This window comes from Chiloscyllium plagiosum, unplaced genomic scaffold (assembly GCF_037043375.1).
Source record: "Chiloscyllium plagiosum isolate Xiang-an unplaced genomic scaffold, Cpla_swu_hap1 HiC_scaffold_33, whole genome shotgun sequence".
NCBI classification, from domain to species: domain Eukaryota; kingdom Metazoa; phylum Chordata; class Chondrichthyes; order Orectolobiformes; family Hemiscylliidae; genus Chiloscyllium; species Chiloscyllium plagiosum.
The window spans coordinates 6,057,078-6,077,568 of NW_028270171.1; the positions used below are offsets into that span (position 1 = coordinate 6,057,078).

Genomic DNA, 20,491 nt, shown 5'->3' on the forward strand with positions numbered 1-20,491 from the left:
TCACATGGGATGCTACCACATACATAGAATTTTCATAAAATACATTCATAGAATTCCTACAGTGTGGGGACAGACCCTTCGGCCCAACAAGTCCACACTGATCCTCCAAAGAGTAACCCACCCAGACATATTCCCCAACCTTATTATCTTATATCTACCCCTGACTAATGCAACTAACCTACACATCCCTGGACATTGTGGACAATTTAGCATGGCCAATTCACCCTAACCTGCACATCTTTGGATTGTGAGAGAGGAAACTGGAGCACCCACAGGAAACCCACACAGACATGGGGAGAACATGCAAACTCCACACAGACAGTTGCCTGAGGCTGGAATTGAACCCAGGTCCCTGGCTCTGTGAGGCAGCAGTGCTAACCACTGAGCCAACCCATTGTCAGCCACTAATAGTCCCCATTTTCAGCTATCAGTTCTCCCAGGCCGACCTTAACCAATTCCTTTGTCTGCTCAACTGTTTATCCCTCTCTCTGGGCTCCATATCCACCTTTTGTTTACTCTTCCCTCCACCCCATCTTTAGCATATATACCAACCTTACCCTATCTCCCATCAAGAAGGGTCACAGGGCCCTAAATGTTAACTCTGCTTTCTCTCTCGACATATAGTGCCAGACCTGCTGAGTTTTCCCCAACAATTTCTGCTTCTGTGTAAGAGACAATGATGTGGATTTGTAGTTATACATAGAAACCAGGAGCAGGAGGAAGACAAATTGGCCATGATGTACCATGATCTCTCTATACCCCTTACAAATCTATGGGGTAAGGAGAACTTAGAACCCCTACAGTGTGGAAACAGGCCATTTGGCCCAACAAGTCCACACCAACCCTCCGAAGAGTAACCCACCCAGATCCATTCCCCTACTACTCTACATTTGCCCCTAATCTACACATCCCTGAGCACTATGGGCAATTTAGGATGACCAATTCACCTAACTGGCACGTCTTTGGATTATAGGAGGAAAGCAGAGCAAATCCACGCAGACGCGGGGAGAATGTGCAAACTCCACACAGACAGCCACCCGCGGCTGGAATCGAACCCAGGTCCCTGGTGCTATGAAGCAGCAGTGCTAACCACTGAGCCACCGTGCAGGATTCCTTCCCTAAAGGGCATCAGCAAAGCAGATTTATTTTTCCAACAATCGTAGAGTGACGTGGTTATGGATGCTAGTCTTTTATATCCCAGATTTATTCAATTAACTGAACTTACATTTCACAGCTGCTGTGGTGGGGGATCGAACTCATCTGAGCATTAACCCAGTAACATAACCGCTATGCTACTGTTCCCATTTATTTACACAAGTGCTTTTACAATGTCTCAATATGGGTTCCTTGTATGACAATTACAATACACTCTCTTCCAGCTAATAATAGTCACAATTTGTTTTAAATTATCCAACTTTGTGACTTGGTTTTCCATCCTGTTTAGTAATGGGATGCAAGTTATCTTTTCTGCTGACTATAAAGTTCCTGACACACATGTAATCCAGGCTGACAGCCTCAGAAGTTGGTCCTGCGATGAAATGTTCAACCAAATTCCCAACCTTCAGATCCCACAATAGTGGGGGAGTTATCCCTGATATCCTGCCCATAGTTAACCTTTCGCTAAAATCAGATCATTAACCCGTTGCCAGTTGTACATAAATCTGCTGGCGTTTTTATAAAAAATTCATACTCCATCTTGCCTTAAATCATTTGAAACGTGACACTCTACTGGAGACGTGTTCCTCTGTTGTAGCCTAATAGCTTAATATTAGATGTGGAACTGGAAAAGCAGAGCAGGTCAGACAGCATCCAGGGAGCAGGAAAGGCAACGTTTCAGCCTGAAACAGTGACTTTCAGGCTCCACAAATGCTATCTGACCTGCTGTGCTTTTCCAGCTCCACAACTATTGACTCTGACGTCCAGCATCTGCAGTCCTTACTGTCTCGAAGTAGCTAAATATTAGCCCAGACACTTATGTGCCTTAGGAATGTAACCTTTGTGCATATCAGTTCGCTCAGGTCCTTGTAACTCAATGGTAGTGTTTCTTCCTCTGAGACAGGAGGCCTGGGTACAAGTCCCACGTGCTCTGGATGCATGTAGTAATATTTGTGAAGATGGTGACTAAAAATATATGGAGTTTGTTGCAGTAAATAATTATTGGATTTTTTTGCAATATCCACAGCTACATTATGGGAAGTGACAGAAGCCAATGCTTTCTCAGATGTTCTCCCACTGCGATGCCATTTTGAGGCTCGAAAATTGTTGTGACCCCTCTGTGAGGACTGACACAGAGAGGGGCAGGAGTGCGATGACCCCTCGATGAGGACTGACAGAGAGAGGGGCAGGAGTGGGAAGACCCCTCGGTGAGGACTGACAGAGAGAGGGGCAGGAGTGGGGTGACCCCTCGATGAGGACTGACAGAGAGAGAGGCAGGAGTGGGATGACCCCTCGATGAGGACTGACAGAGAGAGAGGCAGGAGTGGGAAGACCCCTCGGTGAGGACTGACAGAGAGAGGGGCAGGAGTGGGAAGACCCCTCGGTGAGGACTGACAGAGAGAGGGGCAGGAGTGGGATGACCCCTCGATGAGGACTGACAGAGAGAGGGGCAGGAGTGGGAAGACCCCTCGGTGAGGACTGACAGAGAGAGAGGCAGGAGTGGGAAGACCCCTCGGTGAGGACTGACAGAGAGAGGGGCAGGAGTGGGAAGACCCCTCGGTGAGGACTGACAGAGAGAGGGGCAGGAGTGGGAAGACCGATGAGAGCAGGTAGAGGGAGGACCTGTGAGAAAATGGAGGGATGGTGGTGATGGGTAGACAAAGCCACGTGGCAGCCACTGCTGCCTCAGAGCCCGCAACCGCGACATTTCAGCTGGTGACCCCACTCGGGATCACGACCTCCACTTTGGGAAGCCCTGACGTAAACATTCCCGGAGCAGGGAAGACACCCCATCGATTTGATTTGATTTATTCTTGTCACATGTACAGCGAAACATTTCGTTTTGTATGCAGTGCAGGCAGATCGCAACATACAAAGACACAAGATCATAGGGTGCTTTGACAGAGCAAGGAGTACAATGTCACAGTTGCAAAGAAGGTGCTCAAAATGCAAGATCAGCATCAGATTTGAAATTTGAGAGATCCATTCAGAAGTCTAAAACCAGCTGTTCTTGAACCTGTTGGTGTGTGTGTTCAAGCTTCTGTATCTTCTGCTTGATGGAAGGGGGTGGAAGGGGTTAACACTGGGGTGGGAGGGGTCTTTGATGATGTTGGCTGCCTTCTCGAGGCAGTGGGAAGTGTAGATGGAGTCAATGGATGGAAAGTTGGCTTGCGTGATGGGCTGTGTTCACAACTCTCTGTAGTTTCCAACAGTCCTGGGCAGGGCAATTGCTGTACCAAACAGTGATGCATCTGGATAGAATGCTTTATATGGTGCATCTGTAAAAGTTGTACATGCTGAGTTTTCTTAGCCTCTTTAGGGCGAAGAGGCATTGTTGTATTGTCTTGATTGTCACATCAACATGCTGGTCTAGGACAGATCGTTGGTAATCTTCACTCCTCGGAAGTTGGAGGGAAAACGTGCGTCATCAAGTTCTTAAAGTGTAACTGATTCTGAATGTGGGCTAGTTTCCATGCAATATTGGGTGATGCTGCTTAGAGAGATTAAAGTGAATGGAACATGGTCATCCTGGTGACAGTCCTCTGAGAGTTTATGGCAGGTGGTCTTTAGGGAGATTAACTCTGAACCTGAACATTTTGAACCAGAATTGGAATGCTTCAGAGAGACTCTGGGAATAGAATTTTCCTTCCCCCTTTCAGTTACTGCATCACAGAAACTAACCTTGGCTGTGGTGTGTGTCTAATTCCGGGCACCACACTTTAAGAAGGATGGGAAGGCTTTGGAGAGAGTTCAGGTAAGGTACTTCCAGGGATAAGGGGCTTCAGTTGTGAATAAAGATTGAAGAAATTATAAGCATTTTCCCTAGAGAAAAGAGCAGTCACATGGTCATACAGCACGGAAACAGACTCGTTGACCAAACTTGTCCATACCGACCAGGTTCCCTAAACTGAACTAGTCCCATTTGCCTACATTTGGCCCCTATCCCACTAAACCTTTCCTCTCCATGTATCTATCCAAATGTCTTTTAATTGTACCAGCCTCTACTACTTCCTTTGGCAGCTTGTTCCATACACACATCACTCTTGGTGTGAAAAAGTTGCCCCTTAGGTCCCTTTAAAATCTTTCCTCTCCCACCTTAAACCTATGGCCTCTTGTTTTGGACTTCCTCACCTTGGGGAAAAGGCATTGTTTATTTACCCTATACATGCCCCTCATGATGTTATAAACCTCGTTAAAGGTCACCCCTCAGCCTCTGATACTCTGGGGGGAAATGACCCACCCTCTCTTTATAACTCAAGCCCTCCAGTCTCAGTAACATCCATATAAATCTTTTCTGCACCTTTTCCAGTTGAGTAACATCCTACCTATAGCAGAGTGACCAGAATTGTATGCAGTATTCTAGCCTCACCAACATCCTGTACAGACATAACATGACATCCCAACTCCTGTACTCAGTGCCCTGACCAATGAAGGAAAGTGTGCCAAATACCTTCTTCACTGCCCTGGTCTACCTGTGATGCCACTTTCAAGGAACTATGTGCCTGTACTTCTACGTCTCTTTGTTCAACACTAATCTCCAGGGCCCCACCATTAATTGCGTAAGCCCTGCCGTGGTTTGCTTTACAAAAATGCAACACCTTACATTTATCTGAATTAAACTCCATCTGCCTTTCTTCAGCCCACTGGCCCAGCTGATCAAGATTGTGTTGTATTCTAAGATAACCTTCTTTACTGTCAAACTACAACACTAATTTTGGTGCCATCCACAAACTTACGAACCATACCACCTATATTCTCATTTAGGGGTCTTGGCAGAATAGGTAGGGGTGAATGTGTTCCTGTTTGTGAAAGGATTGATAAGGAGAGGGAACAGATTTAAGGTTGAAGCCAAGAGAAGTTTAAGGAACACTATTGAAAAATTCACCAGGCAACAAGTTGTTAGGTTCAGGAATGTTCTGCCTCAGTGTGTGCTGAGGCTGGCACGTAGAGGGGATTAGGTTGTATTATGAACAGGTGAGCAGGAGATGGCAAGACAATGACACTAAGTGAATTTTTTCATTTGGAGACCCAGCATAGACGTGATGGGCCAAATGGCCTCCTTCATAATTGTGGAACTTCTGCAAATGTGAAGTGCAGGATCCAGGATTGGGAGGCAAACATTTTTAATGGAAATGGATACATAGCTGAAGGGGAGGGAGATTCTCTGCAGCGTGATATTTTCCCATCTGCAGTAAATTGCAGGAAACACCTTGCTGTGGTATCCCCACCTTCTTCAAATGCAGCAGAATCATTTGGGAAGCGTATTTATTACAGCGGTCAACGATTTTCCTCTTTTCAATCCACGCAAAAGGATAATCTATTCCATCACTGCATCAAACACACAAAGTGTGAGCCTTTAAAAATTAGCATCACTGGTGTGTGAACTGACTTGCCCCAAGGAGTGGAATTTGTGTAGTTGTCCATCGTGCCTCATGAGGGCAGCATTCTCTCAGCTTCGAATCAGAAGGTGACTGAGTGAAGTGCAAAGACTGCAACAACTCGCATTTACATAGCACCTTTACCATCACAAACTATCCCAGGGTATTTCACAGGAACTTCATAAATAAAACTTCGACACTGACTGGCAGTGAGTGCCTACAGAAGAGGTGCAGCAAGTTGGTGATCAGTCTGTTAACATTCCCCCACTGTACCCCAGGATGAAAATATGAAACAAACTGAACTGAGCCATAGAGGAAAATCTATCAGGTCAGGCAATTTGTCAAAGAGGCAGGTTTTAAGTAACATCTTCAAGGAGAAGAGACAGAGAAAGAGGAGTAGAGATGTTTAGGTAAGGGGGTTCCAGGTCTCTAAGCCAAAGGCATTGTTGCCAACAGTGGAGCAATGGAAATTGATGGATGCACATACAAGAGCTGAGGATTGGAAGAGAGTGGAAGTCTCAGAGGGCTGAGGAACTGGAGGTGGTTCCAGAGATGTGGGTGAGGAAGAAAGGCGATACAGTGGGAATGCTGGGGAAAGGAAATATTAGGTTAGGATGTTTTAGGGTAAGGGGCAGGAGATTCAGAGGGGATTTGGGGAAAAAAACTTCTTCACTTCGCAGTTTCGGAATCTGGAATGCAAAGCCTGGGAAGATAGTGGAGACCGGAAACCTTACAATCTTTAAAAAATATTTGGGTGAGTACTTCAAATATCAAAACATTTAAGGATCTAGGTCCAGTGCAGGAAATTGGGATTAGCACACTTTTAGTAGTAGTTATGTCAGTACATCTTGAATGGGCCAAATAGCCATTTCTGCACTAAATGATTTTCTGAATCTATAAGTTTTTAACCAATCTGGGCCAACATGGCACCTATTGTTAAAGTTCATTTGAGAATGTAACTTTAAAAAAGTTCTGGAATTTACATATGAAAGGACTGAAACCAACATGACCATTCTAAAAGATGAGAGACTTAACAAACAATCCAGGTCTTTTTCAATATATAATTTCAGTTACATCACACTGTAAACTTTTGTTATAAATTCTGTGTCCTATGATCTTATACTCCACAACCACCTGATGAAGGAGCAGCGCTCCAAACGCTAGTGCTTCCAAATAAACCTGTTGGACTATAACCTGGTGTTGTGTGATTTTTAACATTTTTAACTAAGGCATTCCTGAAGAAGGGCTCATGCCCGAAACGTCGATTCTCCTGCTCCTTAGATGCTGCCTGACCTGCTGTGCTTTTCCAGCAACACATTTTCAGCATTGCTAAACCAGGTTGGCATGGACAATGAGGTCATAAGTGTGTGGTACTGGGAGGAGATGATGAAAGGGTTAAGTCTGCCTTCCAAGACCAGACTGTCTAAACTAACTGCACAAAAATGTGGATACCAAACTTGTTTTACCATTGTTAATCTGTCATTGGCTAATGTACATTGGCTTTGCTGCATGATGACTCCTGGTGGTTGATTATTGAAATGACAATGAGAGAGTTTCAGCTCAACATCAGATTGCATTCACGCGAAAAACTTTGAACTTCATAAAACTACCCAAGAGCTTCAACAAAATATGTTTGCAAAATTTCACAGCAGTTCATGAGAAGTGATTTGAGCACAGATGGCCAAACTTTGGTGAAAGAGGTTGGTTTTAGTGGAGGAACGAGAGGCAGAGAGTATTCCAGAACAAGGGGTCCCAGTGGCTGAAGGGACAGAGTCCAGTAGTGGAGTGATCAAAATGTGTTTACTCAAGAGGTCAGAATTAGAGGAGGGCAGATATCTCAGAGGGTTATGGGGTGGAAGGAAGTTACAGAGATAGGGACGGGTCAGATCAGTAAGGTTTGAGTATAGCGATAAGAGTTTTAAAACTGAGGTACTGCTTAATTGGTAGCCAGTGAAGGTCAGTCAGCAAATAGAGGGGTGATGGTATGAGTTAGCATATGGGTAGCAGAGTTTTGGAAAACCTGACATTTATGGACAGTAACATGTGGGAGGGCAACCAGAATTGCATTGGAGCAGCTTAGGTCAGGCGATGGATTTATCATTGAACTGTTAATCCACAGACCGAGGTAACATCATGGTGGTATTACTGCTGGAATATTAATCCAGAGATCCAGGAATATTCTGGGGGCCTGGGTTTGAATCCTGCCATGGCAGCTGATGGCATTTGAATCAAATTTAAAAAAAAACAAAAATCCAAAATTAAGAGTCTAATGATGACCATGAGTCCATTGTTGGAAAAATCCCATCTGAGTCAATAATATCCTTTAGGGAAAGAAATTGCCATCCTTACCTAGTCTGGTCAACATGTGACTCCAGGCCCACAGCAATGTGTTGAATCTTAACTGCCCTCTGAGTAATTAGATAATGCTGACCCAGCCAGCGATGCCCCCATCCTGTGAATGAAGTTTTAAAAATTCCACCATGGCAGATGGTGGAATTTGAATTTAATAAAAATCGAATTAAACATCTAATGATGATTCTATCGTCTATTGACAGGAAAAACCTAGGGAAGTAAATCTGCCATCCTTACCAGGTCTGGCTGACTATGATCTGCCTGTACTGCTCGCAAACTAAGCTTTTCACTGTAATTAGGTACATGTGACTACAATAAATCAAATTAAACGTGTCTCTTCACTACAGGATTGGCAATAAATGCTGGTGACATCCTGTGAATAAATTAAAAGTAAGTCCCATCCAGAGACTACAATGGAATGGATGAGCAAATGAGCACAGTGAGAGTGGAATCAGGTGAGGTAATGGACATGGATGTCAGCAGCTTTAGTGATGGTGGGGATATGAGCTCAACACATGGGCCTGAGTGCTTATTTAGAATTTGAAATACTGGCATTGTTTCTCAGCTGCCTCTGATCTGCAAATGGTTCAGGGCTCCAATACTACCACTCACCTTAACCAACTGCTCTTCTCTCTCTTTGGGCTCTATCCCCACTTATTGTCGACTTGATACTGCCTCCCCCCCCCAACCTATCTTCTGCATTAAAAAAATCTGAAATTGAGAATCTAATGATGAACATGAAACTGCAGTTGATTGTTGGGGGACAAACCTATCTGGTTGACTAATGTCCTTTAGGGAAGGAAATCTGCTGTTTACCTGGTCTGGCCTACATATGACTCCAGACCCACAGCAATGTGGTTGACTCCGAACTGCCCTCTGGAACTGGCAACAATGTAACCTGGTCCACCTCCTGTGAATGAATTTTAAAAAACCAAGACACAACCCCCTTTTGATGGGTGTGGAAGATCCAATGGTGTAACTCAAAGGAAAAAGAAACGGAGTCTCCCAGTTAGTGTGAATACCTTTATGATTAGATTCCCTACAGTGTAGGAACAGGCCCTTTGGCCCAACCAATCCACACCGACTCTTCGAAGAGTAACCCACCCAGACCCATTTCTCTCTGACTAATGCACCTAACAACGCCCTTATCAACATCACTAATGTTTGGTCACTTATCTCATTGCTGCTTGTGGGATGTTGCTGTGTGTAAATTGGTTGTCATGTTTCCGACATTATAACAGTTTCCAAGTTCATCAGTTCTTTCTTGGATAGTTCACTTGCTAACGAACTTAATTGTCCACCCACAAGATATGATGGAGGCAGGGAGGGTTGAGTTCATCTAGTTAGGCACCTTCTGTGTGACATCTTTTAACGTGGCAATGATGTTGCATTTCAGAAGGTGGATCCAGTTTAAGTGGCAAGGGAACCTTGATGATTGGGGATCTTCCTACTGCTGCAACCTTCATCCATCGTTACAGCCATTGATATCACACAAATGGCTTCCACCTGGACTGCTGCTGAGGACTTGTTCAGATTGCTTCCTCTCCTCTGACCTTACCGTCATGGATGGCTCTGCCAGGAGGTGAGAACTCATTGAGGCATCACTATCGGATCAATGGAACGCTCAAGGCTCTCCCACACAGCCAGGTAACTATCCACAGAAAGGATTGATTTGAATTATTATTGTCCCATGTACCTAGATACAGTGAACAGTTTTGTTTTGTGTACAGTGCCAGCAGAGCATACCATACAAAGTGCACGAGGGTAATAGAACAGAGTGGGGAATACAGTGTTACGGCTGCAGAGAAGGTGCATCAAGAGTGAGATCAACATTAAGTTTGAAATTTGAGCGGTGAGTTCAGAAGTCTAATACCAGTGGGGAAGAAGCTGTCTTTGAACATGTTGGTCCATGTGTTTAAATTTTTGTATCTTCTGCCCAAAGGAAGAGGTTTGAAGAGAGTCTAACCGGGGTGGGAGGGGTAACTGATGATGTTGGCTGCCTTCCCGAGGCAGTGATGTTGTTATGATTTCTTAACCATCGCTTCAATTGGGGTGGACCAAGCTATTAAATTGGTTAATAAATGCGACATAAACATTCTCTGCCATTTAAAAGATTATATCAATGCAAAATTATTTTAATGATTGCATCAAATTACATTACGCATTACTATTAGTTGTTTTAATTTGTGTTATCACCACATCATCAGTTGCCATGAGCATTTCTCAATAAACCAATTATCAATATATCTTCTCCATCATGATAACAATAATCCATTGCTGATGAACTGCTTTATATTGAGAGGCATTTGGACAATGATTAATATTGTCAATTTAGAGTCATAGAGATGTACAGCATGGAAACAGACCCTTCGGTCCAACCTGTCCATGCCGACCAGATATCCCAACACAATCTAGTCCCACCTGCCAGCACCTAGCCCATATCCCTCCATTCATATACCCATCCAAATGCCTCTTAAATGTTGCAATTGTACCAGCCTCCACCACTTCCTCTGGCAGCTCATTCCATACACGTACCACCCCTCAGTGTGAAAACGTTACCCCTTAGGTCTCTTTTATATCTTTCCCCACTCACCTTAACCTATGCCCTCTAGTTCTGGACTCCCTGACCCCAGGGAACAGATTTTGTCTATTTATCCTATCCATGCTCCTCATAATTTTGTAAACCTCTATAAGGTCACCCCTCAGCCTCTGATGCTCAAGGGAAAACAGCCCTAGCCTGTTCAGCCTCTCCCTATAGCTCAAATCCTCCAACCCTGGCAATATCCTTTTAAATCTTTTCTGAACCCTTTCAAGTTTCACAACATCTTTCTGATAGGAAGGAGACCAGAATTGCACGCAATATTCCAACAGTGGCCTAACCAATGTCCTGTACAGCCGCAACATGACCTCCCAACTCCTGTACTCAATACTCTGACCAATAAATGAAAGCACACCAAACACCTTCTTTACTATCCTAGCTACCTGCGACTCCACTTTCAAGGAGATATGAACCTGTACTCCAAGGTCTCTGTTCAGCACACTCCCTAGGACCTTACCATTAAGTGTATAAGTCCTGCTAAGATTTGCTTTCCCAAAATGCAGCACCTTGCATTTATCTAAATTAAACTCCATCTGCCACTTCTCAGCCCATTGGCCCATCTGGTCCAGATCCTGTTGTAATCTGAGGTAACCCTCTTCGCTGCCCACTACACCTCCAATTTTGGTGTCATCTGCAAACTGACTAACTGTACCTCTTATGCTCGCATCCAAATCATTGACATAAATTGCAAAAAACAGTGCACCCAGCACCGATCCTGCGGGCACACTGCTGGTCACAGGCTTCCAGTAGTATGGTCATGGAGAAGGAATTTGGGATTTCCTGAGGCCTTTCTCCACTGTTGGGTGTCCCAAAATGCTTGTGGCCACTGAAAAAAATTCTAATTCTTAACTTGAATGAATGGAAAATAAGGTCATTTAAAGTATGGGCAGAAGATTACAGGAAAATAAAATTCACTTTGAGAGTCATAGAGTCACAGTGATATGCAGCACGAAAACAGAATCTTCGGTCCAACCCGTCCATGCCAGCCAGCTAGCTATCCCAACCCAATTTATCTTATACCCATCCAGATGCTTTTTAAATGTTGTAATTGTACCAGCCTCCACCATTTCCTCTGGCAGCCAATTCCACACATGCACCACCCTCTGTGTGAAAAAGTCTCTTTTATATCTTTCCTCTCTCACCCTAAACCTATTCCCTCTAGTTCTGGACTCCCCGACTCCAGGAGAAAACCCTTGTCTATTTCCCCTATCCATGCCCATCATGATTTTATAAACCTCTACAAGGTCACCCCTCAGCATCCGATGCTCCATGGTAAAACAGCCCTAGCCTATTCAACCTCTCCCTTTAGCTCAAATCCTCCAAGCCTGGCAACATCCTTGTAAATCTTTTCTGAATTCTTTCAAGTTTCACAACATCTTTCTGATAGGAAGGAGACCAGAGGGTGATGGGGATCTGGAACTCACCACCTGTGAGGGTGGGAGAGGCAGAAGCTCTCATCACATTTAAAAAGTATTTATTTGCCGACATTAAGGGCATTTAAATGAGCATTTGACATACATATGGATAATAATGGAATGGTGTAGGGCATCAGATACTGCATGAAATTCTGGTCTCCCTGCTATAGGAAGGATGTTGGGTTCAGAAAAGATTTACAAGATGTTGCCAGATGTTGGAGGTTTTGAGCTACAGGGAGAGGCTGAATAGCTGGGGCTATTTTCCCTGAAAATTCAGAGGCTGAGGGGTGACCTTAAAGAGGTTTATAAAACCATGAGTGGCATGAATAGGGTAAATAGTCAAGGTTGTTTTCCCCGGGGTGGGAGTCAAAACGTAGAGGGCATAGGTTTAAGGTGAGAGGGGAAAGTTTTAAAACGGACATGAGGAACAACGTTTTCACACAGAGGGTGGTGAGGGTATGGAATGAGCTGCCAGAGGAAGTGGTGGAGGCTGGTACGATTACAACATTTAAAAGGCATCTGGATGGGTATATGAATAGGAAGGATTTAGAGGGATAAGGGGCAAATGCTGACAAATGGGACAGGATTAATTTAGGATTTCTGGTTAGCATGGACGATTTGGACCGAAGGATCTCTTTCCGTGCTGCACATCTCTATGACTCTGTTAATATCCTATTGTCACTTCAACTCAGTTCAGTTAACTCTGCATGTGAGAAGTTGAACCTGAGACCCTCTTTCCCTTCATTTTGTCATTTTCATTATTGTTTGATTTAATATTTTTTTGTTTTTTTGTTCGTCCCTTCTTTATTTTATGAAAATATTGTTAACCGTCCCAGTCATCTGAAGAAAGAAAAAGGCATTTTGTTGCTGAAAGGTTTCACTGAAGACTAATTATAGAAATAAGAGCTTTTAAACTGCATGCCAATATGTCTTATGCCAGTATGACCTGCTGCGCTTTTCCAGCAACACATTTTCAGCTCTGATCTCCAGTATTTGCAGTTCTCACTTTCTCCTCGAAGATTTTAACCTACTGCGAATCCTCTTGCAAGGATGCCTTCCTTGAAGAAGCTCTCTTCCTCCCTCTAGAAGGATTTCAGTGAGTCCCTCTCTCACTGCACATTCCAGGTCATCTCCTCATCTTCCGCCTAGGAACCCTCCAACCACAAGGGATGAACTCAGACTTCTCCAGTTTCCTCATTTCCCCTCGCCCCACCTTGTCTCAGTCCCAACCCTCAAACTCAGCACCACCTTCCTAACCTGCAATCTTCTTCCTGACCTCTCTGTCCCCACCCCCTCTCCGGCCTATCACCCTCACCTTAACCTCCTTCCACCTATCGCATTTCCAACGCTCCTCCCCCAAGTCCCTTCTCCCTACCTTTTATCTTAGCCTGCTTGGCACACATTCCTCATTCCTGAAGAAGGGCTCATGCCCGAAACGTTGATTCTCCTGCTCCATGGATGCTGCCTGACCTGCTGCGCTTTTCCAGCAACACATTTTCAGCTCTGATCTCCAGCATCTGCAGTTCTCACATTCTCCTTGAAGATTTTAACCTACTGCGAATCCTCTTACAAGGATGCCTTCCTTGAAGAAGCTCTCTTCCTCCCTCTACAAGGATTTCAGTTAGTCCCTCTCTCACTGCACACCCTAGGTCATCTCCTCATCTTCCGCCTAGGAACCCTCCAACCACAAGCGATGAACTCAGACTTCTCCAGTTTCCTCATTTCCCCTCCCCCCACCTTGTCTCAGTCCCAACCCTTGAACTCAGCACCACCTTCCTAACCTGCATTCTTCTTCCTGACCTCTCCACCCCCCACCTCCACTCCAGCCTATCACCTTCACCTTATCACCCTCACCTTAACCTCCTTCCATCTATCGTATTTCCAATGCCCCTCCCCCAAGTCCCTCCTCCCTACCTTTTATCTTAGCCTGCTTGGCACACCCTCCTCATTCCTGAAGAAGGGCTCATGCCCGAAAAGTCGATTCTCCTCCTCCTTGGATGCTGCCTGACCTGCTGCACTTTTCCAGCAACACATTTTCAGTATGTCTTATTCCAACATGAGACATTTAAAATACATGAGCCGCATGGACAGGGTGAAGGTCATTTTTCTGGGGTGGGGGCATCCAAAACTAGAGGGCATTGGTTTAAGGTGAGAGGGGAAAGATTTAAGAAGGACCCAAGGGTTAAAATTTTCATGCAGAGTGTGGTGCGTGTATGAAATGAGCTGCCAGTGGAAGTGGTGGAGACTGGTACAATTCAGCATTTAAAAGGCATCTGGATGGGTACATGAAAAGGAAGGGTTTAGAGGGATATGGGCCAAATGCTGGCAAATGGGAATGGTCAGATTGGGATTGTCTGGTTGGCGCAGACAAGTTGGACAAAAGAGACTGTTTCCGTGCCGAATCACTCTAGAAGCACAGTGTAAACATATATTTGTCTTTCTTTTAACACAGAGTGGAACTTGCAACTGCTTGAGCTGCAAAAATCAAGAAGGTAGATAACCACCCACTCTCTCAAGGGCAATTTCAGGTGGACATTAAGTGACAGCCATTTTCAGTCCCATGGGAAAATAAAAAGAGAACATTTTATTTAAGGGAAAGCCAAACAGAACATAAAGGAGAAAGTATCAGACGTGTACAATGATGTGGCTAGATAAAAAAGGGGTGAATAGTGTGAAACTAAACAGAAGTTGCTGGAGAAACTCAGCAGGCCTGACAGCATCTGTGGAGAGAGAAACAGAATTAACATTTCAAGTCCAGTGCTGAAGCGTCACTGCACTTGAAACATTACCTCTATTTTTTTTCTTTTGACAGATGCTGCCAGACCTGCTGAGTTTCTCCAGCATTTCCTGACATTGTCCCAGATTTTCAGCATCTGCAGTTCTTCATTCTAATACAGGGTGAAACCATTTCAGCTTACAAAAGGATCAAAAAACCAGAGGACGCAGATTCAAAGTAACGGGCCACAAAGAAGCATAAATGGTAAGAGGAAAAGCTTTTTCGGAGTGATTACGGTCAGGAATTCACTACCTGACAATGTGGTAGAGGCAAGTTCAATCAAGCATTCAGAAGAGATTAAACAGTTATCTGAAAAGGAGCATTATGCAAAGTTATGGGTTGATGGGAGGAGAATGGCACTAGATGAGATGCTCATTCAGAAAGCTGATGCAGCCACAATGGGCGGAATGGCACTATAACAATTCAAAATCTGTTTTGGTGCTGTAAATGCAACATTTTTTAATTCAAAAATCAATCTCAGACATTTTATGATCGACCTCTGGTGCAGATCATAATCAGGCATTCTGGCCCAGAGGTGGGGATACTATCACTGCACAGCAGGAGCACGTTAAATATATAAGAACAGTAGGCCATTCAGCCCTTTGACCCTGTTCCACCATTCAATGAGACCATGGCTGACATATCTCTTTGCCCCTTTTACCTTAAATACCTTTGCTTAACAAGAAAATATCTATCTCAGACATAAAATTAACAACTAATCTCGCATCAACTGCCATTTGTGGAACAGAGTTCCAAATCTTGATCATCCTTTGTGTGTAGACGTACTTCCACACTTCTCTCCTGAGCAGTCTAGCCCTAATTCTCTATGCCTCCTAGTTCTAGAATCCCCAATCAGTGGAAATAGTTTATTTTCATCCACCCTATCTTTTACCTTTTGAAAAACTTAAAAGACTTAGAGCACTCCTTAACCTTCTAAATGAAATAGGCCTAATTTGTATAATATATCCTCATAACCTAACCACTGAAGCCCTATAGGCTCTTGTGGTAGAGTAGAGGCTTTTGCCCGAAACGTCGATTTTGCTGCTCGTTGGATGCTGCCTGAATTGCTGTGCTCTTCCAGCACCACTGATCCAGAATCTTGTGGTAGAGTCCCTACCTCTAGAGCAGGAAGTTCAGTTCAAGTCACATCTGCTCCAGAGGCAATTTTAATCAATCTGTCCAGGGATGTTATTATGTTTCTATAACATGTGGGGACTCCTGGGTCTGAGATAGGGATATTACCATTGCACAAGAGCTTTGTTCCTGAGGTGTATAGTAACATCTGTGAAAAGGTTGACTTAAAAATAATTTCCTGACATCCAGGTATCAGTCTTCTGAAACAAGGAAGGTTCTGAGGAAGGGGCACAGGAATCCTAAATGTCAACTCCTATTTCTCTCCACAGATGCTGCCAGACCTGCTGAGCTTTCCCAATAACTTATTTTTTATTTGTTTCCGAACCAATGTTATGCTACCTCTAAAGCCAATATATCCTTCCTAAAGGTGTGGTACCCAGAAACATCATGAGAATTAATAATGCAAGGAGACTCTTTTTGGCAGCTCGTATTCTTTATTGCAGTAATGAAGTATTGAGATTGGGTGCATTGATTAATTACAAACAAAACTGACTAATTTAATTGATAACCTCTTCCTTCAATTGTAGTTTTGCCAAAGGATTATTGAGCAATGTGGGCGGGCTCTAGCCTCACGGTATGATTGACAGGTTCCCCTGCCGATCGGAAATGCCACCTTCCTGATTGGCAGAGCCACTAGCAAATCAGCAAAGGGACGGCGCTGCTTCCGGTGCGCCGAACGGGTTTCTCAGCCAATCAGATCGCCCATTTACGCAAGACAACCGGATGAATAATATTATTTGCCGCCGCCCTCCCTGGATGAGAACATGTTTTCGAATCGTTGCTCATCTCAATTAATCGACCGGATCCTACAGGGATCATGGCGCTTCCCCTCCGCCGCCGCCTTGTTCCAGCGATCTTGGTTACCATAGAACCCGCCCACTCCGCTGTCATTGTTCCAGCCAATCGGGGGAGGCACAGCGTAATCGGCAGGCTTTTAATTCAATCGGCATTCAGAATAGGGTCGGCCGCCCCTATAAGGAGGCTGGCCCCCAATATCCGCCAATGGAAATAAAAAAGACACATTGAGCGACGTGCACTTCATCCAATAGACGTAACCAATAGTTCATTCAATCCTGATGAACATGCACCATAGCCAATGGAGATGGCGGGGTGGGACGCCAATGCGCCGTGTGGGCGGCGGCTGGGTGAACCCCACCCACATATGATGGATGGGACTCCGACTAATAAGAAACGGGGTCTCCGACGATTGACGTTACCTTGACCAATTATAGGTGGCGGGATGCCTGATGGGCTGGTGTGTGGGCCAGTAGGCGCCGGTGGTAGTGTTCGCCCCGCCTTGCGCCTCCCACCCCCGGGGAGGACCCGCCCAGTTCCGGCCTGCTGATTCCAGGCGCCCAGTGACAGGAGGACCGAGGCCTGCTGCTGCTTACAACTGCTGGGGCCTTTTCATTGTAAACGATCGCGCTCCCCCTTCGCCCGTTTCTCCCGCTCTCGGCGGTGGCGGTGGTTCGTGTCAAGGCGTGAAGATGCCGGCGGTGTCCAAAGGCGATGGGATGAGGGGGTTGGCGGTGTTTATCTCGGACATTAGGAACTGTAAGTGGTTGCAGATGGGCTTTGGGAGGTGGGTGGAGGAGGAGGAGGAGGACAGGCAAAGACCATTTATAATTCATCTGCTTTCTTCCCCCCCACCCCTTTGATTTGGGGAAAATAAAACATAATCCCTAATTAACAAATTAATTAAACAAAATATCCTCTTGATAAATAATATATATATATATCTCCAATTTTATTATTTTTGTTTGGAGGTAATGGTGGTTTGGGTGGGGGTCTTTGAAAAGGGGATCCCCCCCCCCTTGCAGAATGCTGTCATCCTGTGCTGTTTCCAGAAAGTTCTTTAAGCTGGGCCAACACCCCCCTTCACCTCCCCCCAATGGGGGTCTTGGTGGTTGAGGTGGCAGGCTGGTTGTGGCAGTGAATGTGCCCCCCCCCCCCCCCCCCGCCTTGATGTGGTAGCCCCTATCTGAAGTTGACTGCAAGGGGATGGTGCTGGGTTAAATTTGTGCACTTGGGTTTGTGGCGGGTGCAGGGTGCATTGGTCACTGGGCGGATCATGTCAATGAGCAGAGCACTTCATTTAAAATGGGATGAGGAAGTTGGGAAATCTCTGGCAAAGGAGCAGGTCCAGTTCTGTGTTCCCTCTGTTTCCATGATTCATTTGCAATGAGCCACAGGGTGTCTAATCTTGCATTTGTTCCTTGTAATCTTTATTCAATCCCATCCCGGGCACTAACTAGGACAGGAAAGGTGAATGCATGTGTCTTTGCAGTATATACTACAAATAACAAGCTCTTAATGAAATCTGAGTGACTGGGAGTGTAGTAAAGATGATTTGCTGACTGGAGAGGCTGCTGCTTGGGAGAAACAGTACAAAATGGATGTGACTGATTACTCAGGTTAATGCAGTAAAAGACAAAACCAGTAAGGGTGTTGTTTGGTTCTCAATTGCATTCATTGCAAAATTTCTGGCTAATGCACCAAAATCCACTGCAGTCCAATTTTAGAATTCCAGGTTGCACTGTCTTCTAGTTTCCCAATAGTACTGATTGGTACTGAACCTTGACCACCAACATTACGGTCATGTTTACAGCTCTATTATGTGACCACTGGTAAATGTTAATGACTGCACGCCACCACTTCTGTGCAAATCTTTGTTGAGCCAGGTTTCAGACCTGTGTCAGATTACTTTTGCAGCGGAGTAGATTGCAAAGGGTCAGCAACACGCTGCATTGGTATCCTCATTGCGTGATCAGCTGGACATCAAACAGTCGCTCCTTTCATCCTTTTTTTCTTGCAGTATGGAATAGGTTTTTGCAATATTTTGTAAAATATCCAGGTCAAACATTGATGCTTCAATCCTAAAATAGTCGTGATGTTTGAACATCCCGACACCAAAGCAAAATACAGTAGCGTTCCTGGAGGGAGAAACCATGCTAACGTTTCAGCTTGATGACTGTTCATCATGAATTCTGATGAAAAGTCATCAATCTGAAACATTAACTCTTTCTCTGTACAAATACTTAGTTTTCCTGGCTTTCTTTTTGTTTTGATGAGGTCTGCTTGAAGTTTTCATTTTGCTAAGATGCTAAGTTGAGACCGTTTGAGATTTGCTGGTTTCAATCTGCAGTTAGAAAGATGCAGATATTACAGGAAATGAAGTGACAAAGTATATGTGTTTTACCAGCCAACCGGTATCTGATTGGGAATGTGGGAAATATGAGGAGGTAGGCCATTTGAGCCACCTTCCCATTCATGTTGTCATGGCTGACCTTTCTAAGTTGTTCCTAATTGTCATTGTTGTTATCCAAAATACATGGACTTCTGTTTTGAGTCTGTTAAACTAATGAACAGCCAGAGCTTCATCTTTTATTGAATTCTAAAGATCCAGAAGTTTGAGTAAAGAAATATCTCCTCTTAATCTTAAATGGCTGACCCATTATTATTGAGTTTGGGATGCAGTTTTTAAAAATATCATCGTGTTGTGTCATCACTAGCTAAGTTAGCATTTATCATAGTCAGACAGCGTGAAAACGGACCCTATGGTACAAGTAGTCCACATCAACCAAGTTTCCCAAACTAAACTCATCCCATTTTCCTGCATTTGGCCCATTTCCTTCTAAATCATTCCTAGCCATGTACCTGTCCAAATGTCTTTTAAATGTTGTGACTGTGACTGTATCTGCATCTACCACTTCCTCTGACAGTTCATTCCACATGAGATCTACCCTCTATGAAAGAATTGCCCCTCGGGTCCCTTTCAAATCTTTCTCCTCTCACTAGGTTTTGAACTTGCCCAATTTGTGGAAAAGACCATTGCTTTTCTCCTTCTCTACACCCTTAGTGATTTTACATACCTTTTATGCTCCAGGTGAAAAAAGTCCCAGTCTATTCTTCTAACTCAACCCCCCCCCCCCCCCCCCCCCCCCAATCCCTGCAACATCCTGGTAAGCCTTTTCTGCACCCTCTCCAATTTAATAATATTATTCCTGTAGCAGGATGACAGAACTGTATGCGAAGAAGGTGGTGAATGGTTTTCTTGAACCACAGCAATCTTTAGGGTCTTGGACATAAGAGCCTAATTCTAGAAAGAAAATCCTCCCAGCATTTCCACTGTCAGGCCCCTTAACAATTCTATATGTATCAATGTGAGATCTTCAAGAAACTCCAGGAGACATAGGCTTGATCTCTTCTCGTCAACAATCCCTCGTCATGGAAACCAGTCTAGTGAAACTTTGTTTCCGAGGCAAGTGTATTGTCCTCCCTTGGACGAGGGGGACAAAAACGGTGTGTAGTACTCCAGGGGTGGGTCTTCATCAGTTCCATATACAACTGCAGTAAGATTTTTTTCACCTCAATTTTTTTAATCTGTAATAAAGATAGTATATGAGTTGCTTTCCTATTTTGCTTGTCGTACTTTCACATTAAATGTGACTTTTGTGCCATGAGGCTTGGATCCCTCTGAATTTAAATTTTCCCTGTCTCACTATTTCACTTGAGGATCATTCTGTGTTAAGGGGGGATAATGGTAATGTCCATAGGCCCAGGCTAATGTCTGGGGAAATAAAAACTGAAAGGACTGCGGATGTTGTAAATCAGAAACAAAAATGGAAAATGTTGGAAAAGCTCAGCAGGTCTGGCAGCATCTATGAAGAGAAATTAGTGT

At 44.4% G+C, this 20,491-nt stretch overlaps 1 protein-coding gene across 3 annotated transcripts in view; it reads left to right on the plus strand.

Annotated features, from left to right (window-relative positions):
* The first annotated feature begins 17,158 nt into the window (after nucleotides 1-17,158).
* The window catches only part of ap2a1 (adaptor related protein complex 2 subunit alpha 1), a 62,936-nt gene continuing 59,603 nt past the window's right edge, over nucleotides 17,159-20,491 (plus strand). The window contains exon 1 of one of the 3 annotated variants that reach the window (XM_043679527.2): nucleotides 17,159-17,364. In XM_043679527.2, the coding sequence (XP_043535462.1) occupies nucleotides 17,298-17,364 (67 nt within the window). In that variant the 5' untranslated portion in view covers nucleotides 17,159-17,297. The remainder of the gene's footprint in view (nucleotides 17,365-20,491) is intronic. The other 2 variants (XM_043679528.2, XM_043679525.2) reach the window with 2 other exon arrangements.